The following is a 19179-nucleotide window of genomic DNA, read 5'->3' as shown; positions in this document are numbered from 1 at the left end:
CATTCTCTCACACATGAAGTATATTTTTTCCAGTTGGAAGAAGGGTGGCATGCTAGCCCAATAGTGAGTGGGTAGGTACACATAGCATAGGCATTTTGCAGCAAATGTTTCTAAAAAACCTTTTTTTCGGTATATCAATAGAATCCTCATTAACTAAGATTAATTGCCGAATGGGATCGCGAGCAGCGTAGAGGGGCTAGATTGGAAAAACGTTGCTATGATAAACTTAGTAGCGTATCCAAAAGATTAGAGCAGCTAATTTGGGAATCACTCACGGAGCGAAGGTTAAATTACAAATTGTTTAAATATCTTGCATTTATTGGAGGGTCTCTTAAGCGATGACGTTGAGAATGTTTTATTGGCACTATCGTACTACGGGAGGAGAGAGCATGTAAATAAAATAAGTGAGATTAAGCGTAGAGTAATTTTGACTACAAAAGACAAGGGATCAAAATAATGTTATCCTACCGCGGGGGATAATATTTCGCGTCAAAAGTAGTCCGCCGTGTAATCACCCCGAGTAATCACAACCTAGTGGTGGGTGCTATTTGCTACGAATGAATGAGTAAACATTCACGTAGGAACGAATGAAAGCGACCGAATAATATGTGACGCAATCAAACCATCGACGTCTACGCTTTCGATTCCGCCAAGTCAATCTCAGGCTTTTTTCCGGGGATTTAGCCTAAATTATGGGCGTTAATTACACAATCTGTAATTGATTTTTTTTCGGTCAACGCTTGCCCTGATTGGATTTTTTTGACAGTCATTTTGAAAATCAGTGCCAAAAATGTTTGCAAACCTAGCGTGACCTTGGAAAACATTTCTCTTCTCAACTTAAAATTGTGGACGATGCAGGAATGTTTACAGAGCACATAATAGCGCACCAATGTTTCCAGCCATTCGCGTCACAATTTTCCGGAAGTAATCATTGTTTGAGGACAATGCGCCATGACCTTAACGAACATTAGTCTCGATGAATGCTATCTAACACAGAAGACATAAATAATTTGGAATCATGTGTAACTTCTCGGGAGTTCCGCGAAATATGCGTTAAATTTGCATGCGGCCCATCGCCGTGGCGCCAAAGGCAGCACGCCACCACTGGTCCAGTTGCCGGGCAATAGAAAAGAGCGTGGGCATTCGCGTAGAGGTAGAAATTATTGGCCCAGGTCACCCCATCGCGTATGCACGGCGCAGTTTGCGGCCGAGGCGCTTGAATTATTGGCGTCTATACTCTGCACCACGCAGCCCGGGCGGTGGCCTAGTGGTCAGGACATTGGCCTTCCGCATAGAGAGCACCTTCGCCCCCTCCCCCACTTGACTGCGTGAATTCACGGGCCGCAGGGTTCGCTAAGAGGTCAGTTGTAACACCTAAGCTACGAAACCAACCCACTGCTTTAATGATTGTGATTTTGTGCCAGAGAGGAAATTTGCGGCGTCCGTGAAACGAACTTCCGGTTCGTTCCATGATGATGTCGGCAAAGATTCACTTCTTGTTCTGAGAATCCTTACAGTGTGCCTTTTAGAAAATTCCCTTCTCGCGCCTCTTAGAGGAAATTATGCATAATTATTAAATGTGGATTTTTACCAAGTCAGTCGAGGTTAATTTTTATGGAAACCCGGTCATCATTATTAAATCATGTCCTAATGTCATCGTGCGGAGCTTTGATGTACTTCTCTCGTTAAGTGTAATTGAATGCACACTCTAACCAATTAACGATGCCAGAAGTTCGTTCGCTCCCTCCTTTGAAAGCACGGATCTCTATTAGTTGCTCTAATATTTTGGATACCCTTCTAAGTTTATCATCACAACGTTTTACAAATCTAACCCCTATGCGCTGCACGCTATCCAATTCGGCAAATAATCCAACTTCTTGAGGATCCCATATACTTATTGCATATTCTAAATGAGGCCTAACCAATGACAGATAACATTTCACTCCGATCCTTTCATCACATTTACGAAGTACTGTTCTAATAAATCCTAATGTTTTGTTAGCTTATCCACATTTTCCCAGTACGAGTATGTGTTTCGCCCAGGAGAGATCGTGAGTGAGGGTAACTACTAAGTATTTAATTGAGTCTACACATTCCATTTCGGTGTTCCCGATGCAGCAGGCGTATGGATGGGAATTGCTCTTTTTCCAAAAATTTACAAGGTGTGATTAAAAAAAGACAGGACTGATTTTATAACTTGCTTATTTCGGCGGATACAGCTTAATCGAACTTTTCGCCTTCATCGTACATGCCTTGGCTGACGGCACACCTTTGCCAACGTTTCCTCCAGCTCTCGAACCCTGCCTGGTAAGCCGCCTTAGGGATCCTCTTCAGGTCCGCCGTACAATTAGTGTTAATGTCCCCAATAGAGACGAATCGGCGCCCTTTCAAGGTTGATTTTAAATTTGGAAACAAAAAAAATTCCTGATGGAGCCACGTCTGGAGAGTAGGGTGGCTGTGAGATCACGGAAGTTCCAGTTCTGGCGTAAAACTCCGCACCCGCGTCAGCACCCGCGAATTTTGATACGACGCGCGTCATGCCCAAAATGTCCGTCAATTGTGTCTGACAGGATCCAAAACAAATGTTCACTTCCTCGGCTATCTCCCTAACAGTTAAACGGCGATTTTCCCGCACCAAATCGTTCTGGCAATCACCAATTTGACATGGTTGGGGTATGTCGAAGTGGAAGGCCGTCCCGTTCGCTAATATTCATCTATCGAGGATCTGCCCCATTTGAAACGACTCTACCACTCAAAACACTGGCGCCGACTAATAGCTTCATTAACAAAGGCTTGCTGAATCATTCCAAATTTCTCCGTAGCACTTTTGCCAAGTTTGAAACAAAATTTCACGCACACACGCTGTTCCTCTAGCTCCTTCATAGCTGCCGTTGCAAGCGGCGACGAACAAATGCCGCTGCTGCTGCGTAACGACTCGACGTAAACAAACGCAACACATCTCGTTTTAGTCGTCAGATGTGCCGCTAGACGGCGCATTGTGTCTCGTTTCGATCCGTTGATCGGTTTGCGCGGAATAAAATCAGTCCGGTCTTTTTTTTATCACACTTTGTATGACCACGCACTTTTTTAAGTTAAATTATTATTGCAAAGTGCCGCACCAGCGTCCTCAGGAAACAACTACATCGTCGTAAAATAAAGGTATCTTAATGACTTCGCAATCAATGTCGTTAACGTACAGTAGTAATAAAAGAGGTCCGATTTCACTTCCCTGGGAAATACCTGAAGTAACTTCTACTGCATTTGAGCTAACCTCGAACTATCACTTCTCTTTGAACCCAACCATTCGAAAAAGTCTTTAATCCAAACCCGGGATATTTTTATCTATGCCATTTGCTTCCAGCTTTGCGAGTAGTTTACTATTAGGTACTTTGTCGAAGGCTTTCATAAAATCTAGAAAAATCACGTCTACTCGAACATTGCTCTCTCCCAAAGTAAGAATATCATGCACATAAAGCGCAAGATGTTATGAATTAAGATGCTTAGAATTATGTTGCGTAGCAACGTGGAACTGATGATGTTGCGTCGCAACGAAATCCGAGTCGTGCAAAATTAAAAGCATTGCGGAATACCAAGTGGAAATTGTGCTTTTTTAACGAAAGGCTTAAGCGAAACTTATCTATCATTAGTTATATGTTGAGTGAAATGGTGTTCATTGCTTTCGCACCTCCACCGACAACGGCCATATGATCCTCGTGTCAACGTGAGTGGCGAAAAACACCGGAGGAGGGAATTACGGCAAAAATGGCCTGGTAGATTTGGCTCGAAACGTTTAAAGAACGGTTGTAAAGGTGGAATTAATACACATAAAACTTTGAGGGAACTCTTGGTCATCAGCCTTGTAATTCCAGCGAAAATTTATTTATTTGGACAATGTCCACACATAGGAGTATCGAAATGTATAGTGCCTCTTAGGACATGCGCTGAGGGGCGCGTACAAGATCTAGAAAAATAGAAAGCTATGAATATATCGACTCATGGGAAAAAGTTGAAGAAGAGGATTTGCAGTGAAGCGAGACAGAACTAGGTCGATAAACGTGTCTGCGGGAAGCGAAAAAGGAACAATGTTGTCAGGAACTGAACTCAGGAGATAAGAAAAACGGGAGAAAAGTTAATGTTTGGCCGGAGATAATTTAGGAATATTCCGTAATGGGTGGATATGGGTAAGTGGCAGTGGTACTTAAAATTGATAAAAGACAGAATCCCTGAGGCAGTCTGTGATGGAGTTTAACACGGTTTTAAATCATGACGCATCGGAGTGGCCCGTCAATGTTTCGATTACAATTTTTTTTATCTTGTCAAATTTATCGCTGACAAGGTATTTAATTTTAATGCCACCTTTCCTATCGCTTCATCCTTTCTTGGAATGAGGTCACACAGCTGGCTTTTCACCCCGAGCGCGTGGCATTCGGCTCCGACCTCTCCTGCGATCCGGATCTGTGTGCGGCTTCCCATTGCCACCCCCGCCCCAATGCCAAACAAGAGCATCCGTTGTGCGGTCGAAGAAGCTTCCCATGGATTCGTTCCTAGGAAGAAGACGCCGTCTCAATCATTTAGAAGCATTCCTCGCGTCGGAGATCGCCTACTGTCCACATTCGAGATGACCAAGGAAACAGGCAGCACTGCAAGTGATTAAGACTTGTCGACATGTATCAGCTGGGACACGCTGATCACTAGAATGTTATAATATCAGAGAAAGTGATAATTTACAATCAACGGAAAAATAAGGCAGATAGGATAAAAGTGAGAACTGGAGTGAAACTGGTAAAGTAGATTAGAATAATCAGCAAAAGGAATAGGAACCCTTATATGTTGTCCGGAAGTTAACCAAAAAGTCAGCTTAAAAATTGATATTATATCTGTTAGGTCCTCACTGGCCGTTAATTCTGGTTGCAAATTGGTCTGAACTGACTGAGCGGTGTCATTTTGGCAATCGCAAAACTGAATAAGAATGAGCTTGTCATATCATAAGTGAATGTACCAAATATGGATAATTTATGAGCCCCGCCATAAATATATTCAAAGAAAAGAAGAAAATGTAGCGAAAAAGTAGTATGTGATCTAATGGAATACGAAACATGTCTGCTCAATTGGCAACTGGGATAATGAAAGGGAAAAAAGAACTGATGGGGCGAGAAGTGATTCACGGCAGAGCTGATAATTTCCACGGAAAATGGGAACGAGGCGTGTGGCTGGTCGGCTCTGACTGAGGAAACTCAGGGAGGAATTACGCCCGCCTTGATGCGAATAAAACGCAAATGCATCGAGCGAAATGGGAAATCACAAACGAGAACTTGGTACCGGGAGGGAGGAGGGTGTCAATGCGCGGGAAAAACTCCCGCATCCTCTGTCCATGGTCGAGGTATCCCCAACGGGGGGCTGAAGGCGAAGAAAGATTTAGTCATGCACCCCATTAAGTGATATTCACTATTTCAATCATCACCTCTCCCTACTTCACCATCTTTGGCCACTGAAAAACGTCGTATATATAATATTTTTACTTTTTGCTTGCTTTTGGCAATTAGAATGATGCGTTCCGGGTCACAACGTTAATGCAGCAGAGCTAGTTGAACGGTGTGGCCCTTCACGATAGCGTATCTAGTGATCAAGACCTTAGCGTGGCACTGGTTCCCTATCCCTCTTTATGAATGATACGCTCAGGTTAAGCAACTACTGTGCAGTGTCCGAGCGATTGCAAATCGAGGGCTTGGGCATGTTCAATCAACGTTTATGTATCGCTCTGCCACGGCCTGGTAAACGCGGTAGAATGCTAACAGCACCAAGAAATCAATCGCAAAACACTGAATAGTTATAAATTAAATAATACGTAGTCTGCCCAAAAATACGCTAACTGGTGCAATCTGGCGGCCTATATGACGCGGATAGCCTCGCCCGCTAGCGGCGCTAGTTGCCTGAGACCCAATGAGCCTTCTGCGCTTGGCGGATCGTCGAGCTGTGCGCATGGTGCCGGTTATGCCAGTTTCTGTTGTCTTTGTTTTTACTGTTTGTCACAAATGGAAATTGACGAAATCACAAAGTAACAAATCAACATCAAGTTTTTGGTGAAGTGCGGTAAAAGTTATCAAGAAATTACTGAAATGTCGGCGGCTGTTTACGGTGATAATGCTCTGCATAAAAAATCCGTTTTCAAGTGGAATAAGCGTTTTGAATATGGCCGACATGATGCAAAGCCGGGACGATCTTCAACCACCTGTGTTGACGATAACATTGATCGTGTGAGGTCTCTTGTGCTTACCGATCGTCGAAAAACTGTCCGAATGATAGCTGATGAACTGAATTCAGGAAAATCAACAGTGTATACTATTTCAACCGAACATGATGGATGGATCCTTCACCATGACAATGCACCTACACATTCAGCATTGATTGGTCGCCAGTTTCTGGCAAAAAAAATCAATCACCATCCTTGATCATCCTCCTTATTCCCCAGATACTCGATTCAGATCAGATTCGCCCCCTGCGACTTTTTCCTATTCCCAAAAAGCAAAAATGTGATGAGGGGACATCACTGGGAAGATGTGGACATAATAAAGGAAGAAACGACGAGAAAGCTAAAAAGCCTAACTACCGAGGACTTCCAAGGGTGCTTTAAACAGTGGAAAATAAGATGGAACGAGTCTGCATAGTAACGAATGGAGAATACTTTGAACAGGGGACAAAATCGATGTAGACTAAATTTGCAAAATAAAATTTGTATGGCCTCAGTTCGCGTATTTATTGGACAGACCTTGTAACCTTTAATATCCCTAATTTTAATTATGATATAAACCCACTAATCTAATAGTAAAATAACATTTCTGGACAATGAAATGAGCACAAATTTCTAATTAGTTAGCTTAAATTGGCAAATAATATTTTCATGAAATTTTTGCAAACAAAATTCTGGTTACTCTGTACTTGTTCTGCATTTTGACCCGGAAATTGAGCTTAGATATGCCCATCATCACTTCGGGTTATAAATCCGAGAATTTGTTTTTAGCTGTTCTCCAAGCTATCCTGTTCCCTGCCTAGCTCTTCATTCCCTCATAGCTCCTTCCACCGCTCTTTGCCATCGTATGCCTCTCGTTGCTCATCCTAGGCCTCTCTCTCTAATTCTTCCCCTTCATGTCACCTTCAATTTTGATCTTCGGCAAACTATAATGTCTCAGGATATGTCCAATCGATTTCCTCCTTCTTTTTTTAAGAGCTCTCCATAGGCATCTCTCTTCACATACTCTTCTCAGTACGTACATACTTCTTCATTCGCTACTATGTCTATCCATTCATTTTCAGCATTCTTCAGTGGCAACCCATTTTCATTGCCTTCAATTTCTTTTCTCCGTTGCTCGTATCGTCCAAGACAGAGTATGTTGTAACCGTTCAGGCTATTTTTCATGAATGTAAATATGTGTGCTTAATCCATATACTTTCAAGTACATAAAAATATGCCGAAATTTGACGCTCTACTCTCGTGGGCGTTCATAGAAATGAAAAATAAGATCAAGGAAACTTTTAGGATGAGCACAAGGTTGGGTGAGGGGTGCTCACTCCTGACAGAACATTATTTTCCCTGAAGCGGGAATTGAATCGCGGGCATTCTGTTTCACGGAGAGATGCCTAGTCCACCATTATATATGAACATCTGCATTCACGTAATAGTCAACATAGACGCCACGAGGGCAGTTGTCGTATGGTCGCCAACCATTGTAGTAATTGTTGATTAATGATTGATATCATTTGCGAAATTGTATTGGGCGTAAGTTATGTTTCCAACTGCTATAGTCTTCAATCATTCCCATTAACTAATCACTGCAGTCTCGCCTATAAAGACTACGACAATAAGGTAATTCTATCTGTTTCAGCGTTAAACTCGAATCATTTATACCTTTCTGAAAGTTTAAGTTGTGCGTGCATTATTTGAGCTGGTAGTTTTACCAAACCAATAAAAATTTGGCAGTTTCTGTTTGTTCTCAACGATTCTTCACAAAACTCTTCTTTGTGTGCTGTTTAATTTCGACATTGAGTCCTTCTACGAAGTCTCGAACACTCGATGCATATTTAAGATGGTGTCTAACTTACGCGAAATAAATCATTTTCTCAACATTTTCATTCCAATAGCTCCATATTTATTTTTGATGGACCCTAGTTACAGCAACCATCATGCTCCTCAAATGTTTCTAACGTGCTTTCTCCATGGGATGTCCGATGATATGACTCCCTGCTATTTTAATTGGTCCGCTTAAAATATTTCTATAATATACGTGTGTATACACAAACAAACACATATACAAATAAATAAATAAATAAAAATAAATAAATATATATATATATATATATATATATATATACATATTCATATACAAACACCTACACACGTTAGTAGAAAACGCAAATTTACCCTAACCTTTAAGATTTTTAAGCTTTCGGCCTTCTTCAGGTCAGCCGCGATCATATAATATATACACACACATATGTATGTGGTATATATATGTCGATATATTATAATATGATCACGTCTGACCTGAAGAAGGCCTAAAAAAAGCCCGAAAGCTTAAAAATCTTAAAGGTTAGGGTCAATTTGTAAATATGTGTTTTCTACGCACGTGTGTGTATATATATATGTGTGTGTGTGTGTGTGTGTTTGTGCGTGTGTATAAGTATATATACGTGTATGTGTATCTATATATATAAATATCTTCGTAATGGAATGCTCTTCGGCGACGCTCAAATATATAAAAACACAGATGCAGATATTTAGACCATAGAGACACAAAGAAAGGACACTCACAATATGTTATTTTGACGTTTCGACGTGTCTTTAGAATGGCGTTCTCGGGGAAGAGAGGAGAGGACATATGCTTGGGAGAGGTGATGGAAGGAGAGGTAAGGGACCAATAGGAAATGAACAAGTGGGTGGGTGGGTGGGGATATGTAGGCAGCCATATGATGTTTTCAGTGGGCTTGGTTCAGTCCGGGAGGTTTAAATGACTGGGCCACCCAAATACGCGCCAATTCGTGGGTTCTCTCCTTTATTTTACTAGCAGATTTGGGAAGGATTTCAATCACCGAAACGGAGAAGCAGTCATCAAAAGATTGATTGTGGGAAGCAGTGTGAGTAGGGATGGGATAATTAAGGAGGGTGGGAGATTTGGTGGAATATGCTTATTGGTTGGTTTAATGTGGATGTGTGTGTGTGTGTATATATATATATATATATATATATATATATATATATATATATATATATATATATATATATATATATATAGAAACATATATAAGGAAAAGGGATAGGAACACGTATAAAGGACGAACACAATAGAGGTGGGGAAGGCGGAATCGAACGGATCACAAGAGTAAAAATATCTCCTCAACCGGGACTCGAACACCGGATCTTTCCACTTGCCGGGCGGATGCTCTTAACCACTTGAGCTATCGAGGATATGTAATTTACCCTGAGATCTCAGGGTAAAGTGGTTAAGAGCATCCGCCCGGCAAGTGGAAAGATCCGGTGTTCGAGTCCCGGTTGAGGAGATATTTTTACTCTTGTGATCCGTTCGATTCCGCCTTCCCCACCTCTATTGTGTTCGTCCTTTATACGTGTTCCTATCCCTTTTCCTTATATATGTTTCTGTATATATGAGTATTTATTCGCCGTTTGGCGGGATTTCGTGTTTGAATGTATGTATATATATATATATATATATATATATATATATATATATATATATATATACATATACATACATATATATACATATAAACACACATATATGTATTATATATATATATACATATACATACATATATATAAATATAAACACACATATATGTATTATATATACATATACATACATATATATACATATAAACACACATATATGTATTATATATATATGTATATATATATATGTATAAATTATATGACCGCCATAAATAGCGTCGCAGTCCAATTCGCTACTTATATCGCGGTAGATAATGTATCACCGGAAAATCATCTTTTGATAGCAGTTAACAATGAATGCTATCGATGCTAATAACAAATAGGAAGGACCCGATCACGCTCCCTTGCCTTACACCAGAGGCTGCATTCAGAAAATCGGAACCAATTCCAGTATTTATTACTCTCCGTTTTCCATCAGAAATTAAGTCACGAGCCCAATTCAACTTGTTGTAAATTCCGCGTGAATGAAGTTTCTAAATCGACTTATTATGTGCTCCTTAAACGCTTTTTTGAAGTCTAAGATTATAGCTCCTAGTTATGTCTACTTGCTTTCGTGATAGCATTTGACGGTGACATGGGTTCAATGGCGTCTATTTCTCTCTGGTTCGGAAATTGGTCTTTGAGGCAAGGGGGGTGCAGATTGGAAACTTTGGAAATGTGGGAATATGGAACACTAAAGTCAGGTGATGACATTTCAACAATAGGGGCTTCTAAAATATTTTCAACATGATTTATAAAGAGACGTCCTTCCAATTTATGCAAGATATTTAATCTGTAATTTAACTTTCAGTCCGTGAGTGACTCATAATCTAGCTCCTCTAGTAATTTTGGATACGCTGATAAGTTTATCATAACAACTTTTTACAAATCCAACTCCTATCCACGCTGCACGCAATCCAATTCGGCAATCCATCCAACTTCGTGAGGATCCCATATACTTGCAGCAAATTCTAAACAAAGCCTAACCAGCGAAATATAACATTTCTCTTTGACCTTTTCGTTACATTTACCCTACATTCTTTTAATAAATCCTGATTTTTTGTTAGCTTGTCCACATTTTCCCAGTATGTGTTTCAACCAGGAGAGGTCGTGAGTGAGGGTAATGTGGGGCAGAGAGAAAGATGCTAAATGCAGTTCAAGAATTGTTGGAAGGATGACCGAATGACATTAATGTGATAGGAGGAAGCTGATAAGGCGGTGAAAGAGGGGAGAATGTTAGGTAAGCGGAATTTTTTTGACGACAAAAATACAGTTAAAAATAATGTGGGACTGAAAAAGGGAGTACATGTTGTAGAGGACACCAGAGTTAAGAAAGGGGGAAGTCCACGAAATATGTGATGTAAGTTAATAGGGAGCGTCGTAAACCAAGCTATGATTGAATTCCGGAAGATTTGTGTCGCTGTCGCGAATTTCATATATGTGAAATGTATATATGGGATGTTTTTTTTTAAATACTAAACAACGACTTTTTATTGGTGAACCCCGGTGAGTTTAAAAAATTGTCTTCCGATTCATTGATGAGCGCATGTGGATTCGTCGAGTTGTGTCGATATATTTGGGTTCCTGCCTTAGTCCTTCGCGAGTGATACCAACCGCCTAGCTGATTTCTAATTCGTTTTTCGTCGTGCTTTACGTGGGCATGGCTATTCCATACCTCCGCCGGTGTGCTTCGCTTGCTCGACTCTCCGACAAATTTCGTCCCTCCCGATTTTGACTCGGATCACGGCGCTCTGCCTCATTACACAATGCGTTAAAATGAGGGAATATTGGAACTGTTTGAGCGGAATATTGCAAATATTTGCGTAAATTTTGAAACGGAATTATACAGGGTCGCACCCAAAAGTGGTAGGACTGATTTTCTCTGGCGCTAACGGAGCGGTGGAGGGGGGTCTGCCTGGCAGGGTAAGGTGTAGGGGGCTCTTAGCAACAGACCAACACCAACCTCAGTTACCTGCGGGCTGTCGTTGAGTGAGGACACCGTTTTTAGTGTAGCAAGTTTTTTGTCCGCGTCGAAAAACAAAATGAATCTGAATTTAGAGCAACGTTATTCCGTGAAGTTTTGTGCGAAACTCGGGAAGACGGCAACTGAGACCCTCGATATGATCAAGCAGGCTTATGGGGACACTGCCTTAAGCCGTTCCACAGTATTTGAGTGGCACAAGTTGTTTAAAGAGGGTAGGGAGCTCGTTGAAGACGACCATCGCTCCGGACGGCCGTCGACGGCAAGAACCGACACGAATGTGGACAGAGTGAGGACACTGCTGAGCACAGACCGACGCTTAACCAGTGAAGAAATTGCAGACCAGTTGGGTCTGTCTGCATCCAACGTCCAACGCATTATTTCATAGGATTTGGCCATGCGCAAGGTGTGCGCCAAGATGGTGCCGAAAATTCTGAGTGTCGACCAACGTCGTCAGACAGCTCCTGGCCAAATACGGCGTTGCCACGTTGCCGCACCCGCCCTATTCTCCCAATCTGGCACCACCGGACTTCTTCTTCTTCCCCCTGATGAAAAGACAGCTCAAGGGACGACGTTTTGACTCGATAAAGGCCGTTCAAGAGGCTTCGACGAGGGTCATCAACGGCATCCCCAAAGAAAATTTCCAGCGGGCGTACGGGGAATGGGAGCAACGTTATACTAAGTGTGTAGCAGCTCAAGGAGCATACTTTGAAGATTATTAATTCGATGTAAGTATATCGTCAATAAAATTCTTGCAAAAAAATCAATCCTACCACTTTTGGGTGCGACCCTGTATGACGCCATTAATTCAGGCAGGGAGAATCGCCATGGGAAATGCAAGCAAGTGGAAAATAAAAATTGTATTTTCATAATTTTCGGGAGTACAACCTGACATTGGCTAACGGCGGATTGCCCCAGTTCTCGTGAGTGTCCTCCCAGGAGAGTCACACTTTCCCTCCTCGGGTCAGTACAGTCAGCACCGTGGGTGCTCGGCGGCCTTAGACGGTTGTCGTTCAAGAAGATGCAGTGTATCAAGCGAAGGTTATTCAAGGAGTGAAAAAATCGTTAAGCCTTATTCCTGTAAGACCCGTTTCAGTAATGTTTCGCATTTACACGTGGGTGCTTTTACGCTTGAACGACTTAATGTTTTTCCGTGAGTAAGGCATCGCTTGAAAGCAAATTGCACAGTCCTTTATGGTAAACTATCTTCAATATATACAACCGTTTTTTTGTTTTATTATTAACGTTTTTAAATGATAACTGCCGTTCATGTATTTTGAGAAAACTCTGTAATGGTAGATTACATGTGAGAAAAATTTCATTCACAGCTGTTAAGTTTTTAGGACCTCACATTTTTCAATCATTATGTTAACCATTTCGAAGAAAAATTTATTTCTTTTTGTACTAACAGTAACGTAAACCTTAGTCCACGCATCAGCAGTAGCGCTACTTAGGTGGGATCCACGTGAAACTTGAATTTTTATACACTTATTAAGTTTTACTTTTTAGTATGATCGACTATCGACCCTGCCATAGATAATATCAATTGTCGTCTACATCTCGGACTTCGAGAATTTTTTGTAATCGTTACAACGGCAACATTAGTCTTGCATTAAAACACATTATGCATAGCATATTATTCCCCTTTATCATTAATGTAAACGTACTGTGAGTAACATTAATTTTTAATTTGGTTATTACGTATAGTGGATGTCTTATTTGTGGAATATAACAATTTTCGGACTACACTCTGGCTAACATTTGAGAAAGTTTTCTTTTTGCGTTTACCACAAAAAAACTGGTTACATGAAATGATAACGATTGAACCGCTTCTTATTTATTTTTATTAATTAAAAGCTTACGCTGTGTAAATATATCAATTCAATCAAGAGCTGAATCCGTGTGATTAAATTCGCGCAAGTGAGCTAGTTATTGTTATCAGTATAATCTAAATGTATAAACATGAGGGCTGTCCAGAAAGTAGTATCCTCGGTAATACTATAAAAAATACACTGGAATAGATACAAAAGATTTATTATTGTAATCTCAAAACTACATATCTCTACTATTTTTATACACATTCGCAAAACAGATTTAAACATTTGTCATATCACTGAACTAGTTTTCAGGTTCCTTCAGCTTTTAAATTCTTCCGCCTGAGATCGCAACCAACCGATGACGATATCTTGAAGTTCCTCGTCAAGACGAGCACAAAACATGTGCAGTGGACCAATTTTTCATTTGTGTTTACTCACATTCAACAGAGTCGTAGAAAACTGTGGCATACTTTCCAAAGATTTCCTGTATCGGTGACCGCCGGTTTTCACTTAGTTTTCGTCAGTTTTCAGGCGCAGTTCATAGTTCGCCACAGACGGGGGCGGCCATTTCTGTCATATAGTATATCATGGATATTTGTGTTCACTCTTAAACGGACGACAACACTGACGCACGCAACTCTTATCAATCATCACATTTGGTTCAAAACAGAGCACAAATATCCCAATGATGAATGTCAGCAGCTTTGAAGTTTTTCATATCAGTAAAACCCTCATCACTGAACTAACTTCACATTTGGCGGGTATTTCGATTGCATTGTTCATTTTAGCTTACTATTTCAAGCAAACGACAATAGGCGCGACCTTGAAACAGCTGCAGCTCGTGGCGCACTGCGTACTCTTGCACTAATATCTCGCATTTCCATAAACCCTAAAGATCTAACCCTAAAGTCATCAAGGCTATCCAGTTGAGATACTTTTTTAGGATTGAATGAACTAATTTTCAGTTTCCACATGAATTTTTATTACTCACGACCATGGCTACGTAGAAAGGTTTGCATCTTTAGAGAGCGGGCCTGACTACGAAACCATTTCCATGGACAATAATAATTAATGAGAAAACTGAAAAGTTAGTTTTTTTACTTTTATCATGGATGATTTCCACTAAGTTTTGCCTGAGACAGAGTCAAAATATTTTTTTGTCAAATATATTTTGTCGAATAATTATTTTTTTTATAGAAGCATGTTAGACTCAAGGGGGTGCGGTAGTCCAGTGGGCAGAGCGCTGGGCTACTGATAGAATCCGAGCCATACTTTGGGATACCTTCTGCCTCACCCAAACTGTGTGATATTTGCGGGTACCATACCTTTCGGAGAAAGCATAGGCATCACAGGGAAAGGAACAGGCCCCCTTATTTCCCTGTTGATGTGTGAATGTTACACGGCGTTGGGAATAGTATTAGAAGAGCTCTGCCTTCACCTATCAAGTCGACCTTCGAGTGGATTACTGTGGTAGTGGTTACAGAGCGGAGGACTGCTGCCCGAAGAACCCGGTTTCGATTCCGTGTGACGCCTCGGGACACACTCAAACCGAAGGCGACACGCGGATAGGAACTGAATGAGTGAATTTCCAAGTAAACACTCCCGAATGAATGGATTCCTCAGGTCGCACGAGAGTTTGAGACAAAATGAGCTCTAACCACACCTATCAAGTAAATTTCCTGGCTCAGTGATGTTTTCATATTTTTATTAATCATGTAATCAAAAAACAAGAAGGTAGTCGTGCCAATCAGGTTGATTTATTTCTAGCTGAATGTTTCAAGTGTTTAATATTTACAAGATGTTTCAAGCAATCGGAACTTATGTTGCTCCGATCGTCTCTCCTTCCCTCTCGGTCACCCTTTCCACGGTTTCCCGCCACAGGTGTGGAGGCTGAGGGAGCGGCCCAGTCGCCCGGGGGGTGTATGGGGGAGTCGCCTGCTGCGTCGAGGGGATATCACACGCTCGCCAATGGGGGACCTCGCGGAGGAGGGGCAGGGGCCCCTGTTCACTTCACCAGGGAACGCCCCTGTCGTGATCAGCGCCAGCAGCACCGCCATGGAACCCAGTTCGAAGCCTGGTCAGGGCTTGGACGGAAACCACGTGGACAAGGAAGACCACGTCAAGCACCCTACCTCGTAAGTACGGATACACATGAAAAAAGAATGTGACGATGGGCTTGTGTGATGATTATTTCCCGCTATCCTCTGTCAAAATAAAGAAATATTTAGGACGCGACGATACATCTGACGCAAAGGCGATTATATATATTTTTGACGATCATTATCGAGAAATATCGTCATTTCGGTAGATATGAATTATCGTCCATATTTTAATAGCCACGACGTTATCAACCCTTGATATATTGCTTCCTTCCATATTGACTTAGTCGCTTGAAAGAATAGTCACATAATGTCGACATGATATCCAGTATCCTTACATTGTGATTGACCAAGAGAGACCGTGCGGCGTTAGAAAAAACAACAATGCACTTACTTAAATACGAACCTTGGAACTGTTCATCGCCAAGTGCGGATTTATGATTTGAATTTTTAACCACCCTTGGATATTAAATAATTTCCAAGGGTGGTTAAACATACATGCAAACATGTTTTATCGAAGCAACAGATGAATTGAATTATTTATCTATTGTTTCTATAAATAGACTCTCCTCTCTAAAAGTGAATTTTGGGTTCGTTCAATACTTTTACCATTAATGTTGAGTTGTGTTAGGGTCAAGGTGAATTTTTGATGAGACCGCTGCCTGCTTGCAAATAAAGCACAACTCTAAATAAATTCTCCATAACCTGAATTACAATAAATCATTCTTCAATTCCGCATACCCAATCTTTCCCTACCTCTTCCTTGCTCACCTAATGTTCCTCATATCGCCGTCTTCAACTGAATAGCATTGCCACTTAATAGTATGCCCGGTATCCATTCCTGTGATTTATTTCAATTTCTCCCAACGACTCTCTCTCTCTCTCTTTCTCCATCTTTTTCTCCTCTCCTAAAATTCATAGTTCGTTTATTTTTCTTTCCGTCACCTATTGGATGATACCAGTGATTGCAACATAATTCGTACCCAAATATTTTCAATCGACTTTAAGACCGTTGAATATTTATTTATGCGTTTATTTATGCATTTATGCGTAACCTCAAATTTCTCTTTGCTTAATAAAATCGTTGTTTTACCGCTGTGGTGCATGACCTTTTATATCATCACTGGGATTGGTTTTTCTTTTTTCCTTTCCGATCATTCAGTACAGTTATCATGTCCTTCCGGTCGCGTTATCCGGTTATGCACGAAATATTCATATCCTACCGGTTAATTAATATAAACTCACACATATTGAAATCTGCCCTAAGTACCTCATTCGTTTCTCAAAACTTTCACCAGTATCTTTATACCTAGTGAATAGCTTCCGGGTACCAACGAGTGTATAATGTTTATCTACATTTAATAAAGATGAAATGGAATTTGGAATGCATTTGCATAGGCATGGGTTTGGGCTAAAAATGGTTAGATTTCCTTTTTGTCTTAAAAAATTCCGGTGGCTGATGATCTTTCGGTACATTGCAATTACAAAACGGTATCTTTCCCCAAAAAAAAAAAACTTTTAACAAAATGTAACTCAGTTTTTACATGACGTCTTCATATCTTTTATTAATTCTTCATTCATAATCCATTAAGTCTTCGTAATTATTAACACTGTTTTTTCGGCAGCTGTACGTTTGAGAGGCAAGCAAACGGCTTTGTTCTCTTCCTCTCTGACATTGTATTGCGGTCGTCTTAATGCCATCATCATCACGCGCTTTCAATCCGACGATTTTTTTTATTTTCTCTCGAAACCATTCTCTTCCAAGCCAATCTCTTCCTTACCTCGACGAAATTTTCCTTCGCCTGCTCCTTACAGTTCATCTTTGGCCTTCCCCTGCAACTCTTACTCTCCGCATCTCCTTCAATTACTGTCTTCTTTTCTCTGCCAGCCCACTGACGCGTCTCGCATCTGCAGAAAAGGAGATTCTACATAAATATCAGCTGTAATGAATCGTTTCCTTACATACTTTACCTTTAATAGTAATATCTCCTCACAGAAAGCATTCTTCGCTATTCATAATCTACAAATTATATCCCTCTTATAAGAGGCGTGGTTGTCCAGTGGTGGTAGAGCACTGGGCTGCTGACTGGAGGGCCCGGGTTGTCGCCTCTGGGCACCGCTTCACCCAAGCAGTGAATTTTTCGTGTACCAGTTATTCCTGAAGATCAATTAGTGGCTGATGGAGAGGAGCTGCCGCCCTGCTCTGATGTGTGCACTTCATTCGCTGTTGGGCTTCGTGCTAGAGCACTATATATTTGACACTTGCCTATCAAACCAACCTTCGGGTTAATTGCTGTGGTTATCTATCGTGCTACTGATGCTGTCACGCCGAAAACACTGGGGAGGAATGCAACGGGAAACTAGGAGGGTATGCTGGAAAATAATGCACACATGCTTGTGGATCACAAACAAAATGACCTTCATAAGCACTTCTGGTGGCATGTGGAAGTAACATTTCCCCTCTATGCGCATGCGTAGGTTTGAGGTTATTACGAGTTCGTACATTCATCCAGTGTATTTTGAGAAGCGGAAGTATGGAGATATGTTCTAGTGCTATGTCAACACGAGTTAAACAGCGTGCTGTTATCGAATTTTTAACAGCTGAGAAAGTGAATCCTACTGAGATTCATCGTCGTTTGAAGGCTGTTTATGGTTACGATGCTGTTGATAGGTCTACTGTAAATCGATGGGTAGTATAATTTCGTGGGTCCGAGTCTGGAAAAGTCATAATTATTGATGGAACTTCTTTTGACTGTGTTTTGGGATGCTCACCGAGTTTATGTGACCGATTTTCTGGAACGAGGGGCAACTGTAAATTGTTCTCAGTGGATACAGCCTCTAAGACACAGCCGACGTCGAGTTTGTCGTGTTAAAGGCAGCCTGGCGCCAATAATCTTGCAACGTCCACATACCTCGCGCGCAACTGGAGAGGCTCAGCGAAACCTGAAATTTGAACCTATTCCACACCCTCCTCATTCTCCCGATCTTACGCCTAACGATTTTTATTTTTTTCCTTTAACTCAAGAGACACCTCAAGGGCAATAATCATTACACCTCGGACGATGAGGTGAAGGCAGCTGTCAAGTCCTGGATTCGAGATAAGTCGGAAGAGTTTCTCAGTGACGGAATGAAAAAATTATTACACGTTGGGAGAAATGTGTTAGCCTTAAAGGGTGAATATGTTGAAAAATGAATATACGATTTTGAAACTTAACAATTGTACTTGAATGTACTTTTTGCCCGATCTTGCAATTTGTTTTTGTTCGCGCTCTACAAGCATGTGTGCATTACTTATCAGCCTACCCTCGTAACTCAATGAATTACCCTAAGCAATCCTGATGGACGCAATTATAACATTAAGTCCTGGCAACTAAATGTCTCGCCCCCCTGGGGTGCTTCGTGCCCGGCAGCAGGAGGGTTAACACTTCGAAAACAGTTAGAATAGGGACTTGTAATATCTATCACATGTTGAGGACGGGGAAATGAGAATATATAAATTGGGGGGTGGAAATAGGAAACAAGATATTTTACAGTTGTGCGAGGTGAGATGAAAGGGTTATA

At 41.1% G+C, this 19179-nt stretch overlaps 1 protein-coding gene across 2 annotated transcripts in view; it reads left to right on the top strand.

Moving 5' to 3' along the window:
* LOC139692072 (proton-coupled amino acid transporter-like protein acs) overlaps nt 1–19179 on the top strand; it is a 94638-nt gene that overhangs the window by 54954 nt on the left and 20505 nt on the right. For both annotated transcript variants that reach the window (XM_071590103.1, XM_071590104.1), the window contains exon 2: nt 15401–15654. In XM_071590103.1, coding sequence (XP_071446204.1) covers nt 15488–15654 — 167 coding nt within the window. In that variant the 5' untranslated portion in view covers nt 15401–15487. The remainder of the gene's footprint in view (nt 1–15400; nt 15655–19179) is intronic.

The sequence above is a fragment of the Hetaerina americana genome, unplaced genomic scaffold (genome assembly GCF_022747635.1).
Source record: "Hetaerina americana unplaced genomic scaffold, ioHetAmer1.1.p SCAF_4, whole genome shotgun sequence".
NCBI classification, from domain to species: domain Eukaryota; kingdom Metazoa; phylum Arthropoda; class Insecta; order Odonata; family Calopterygidae; genus Hetaerina; species Hetaerina americana.
Note: the sequence above shows the minus strand (reverse complement) of the source record. Positions and strands in the feature narration are given on the sequence as shown.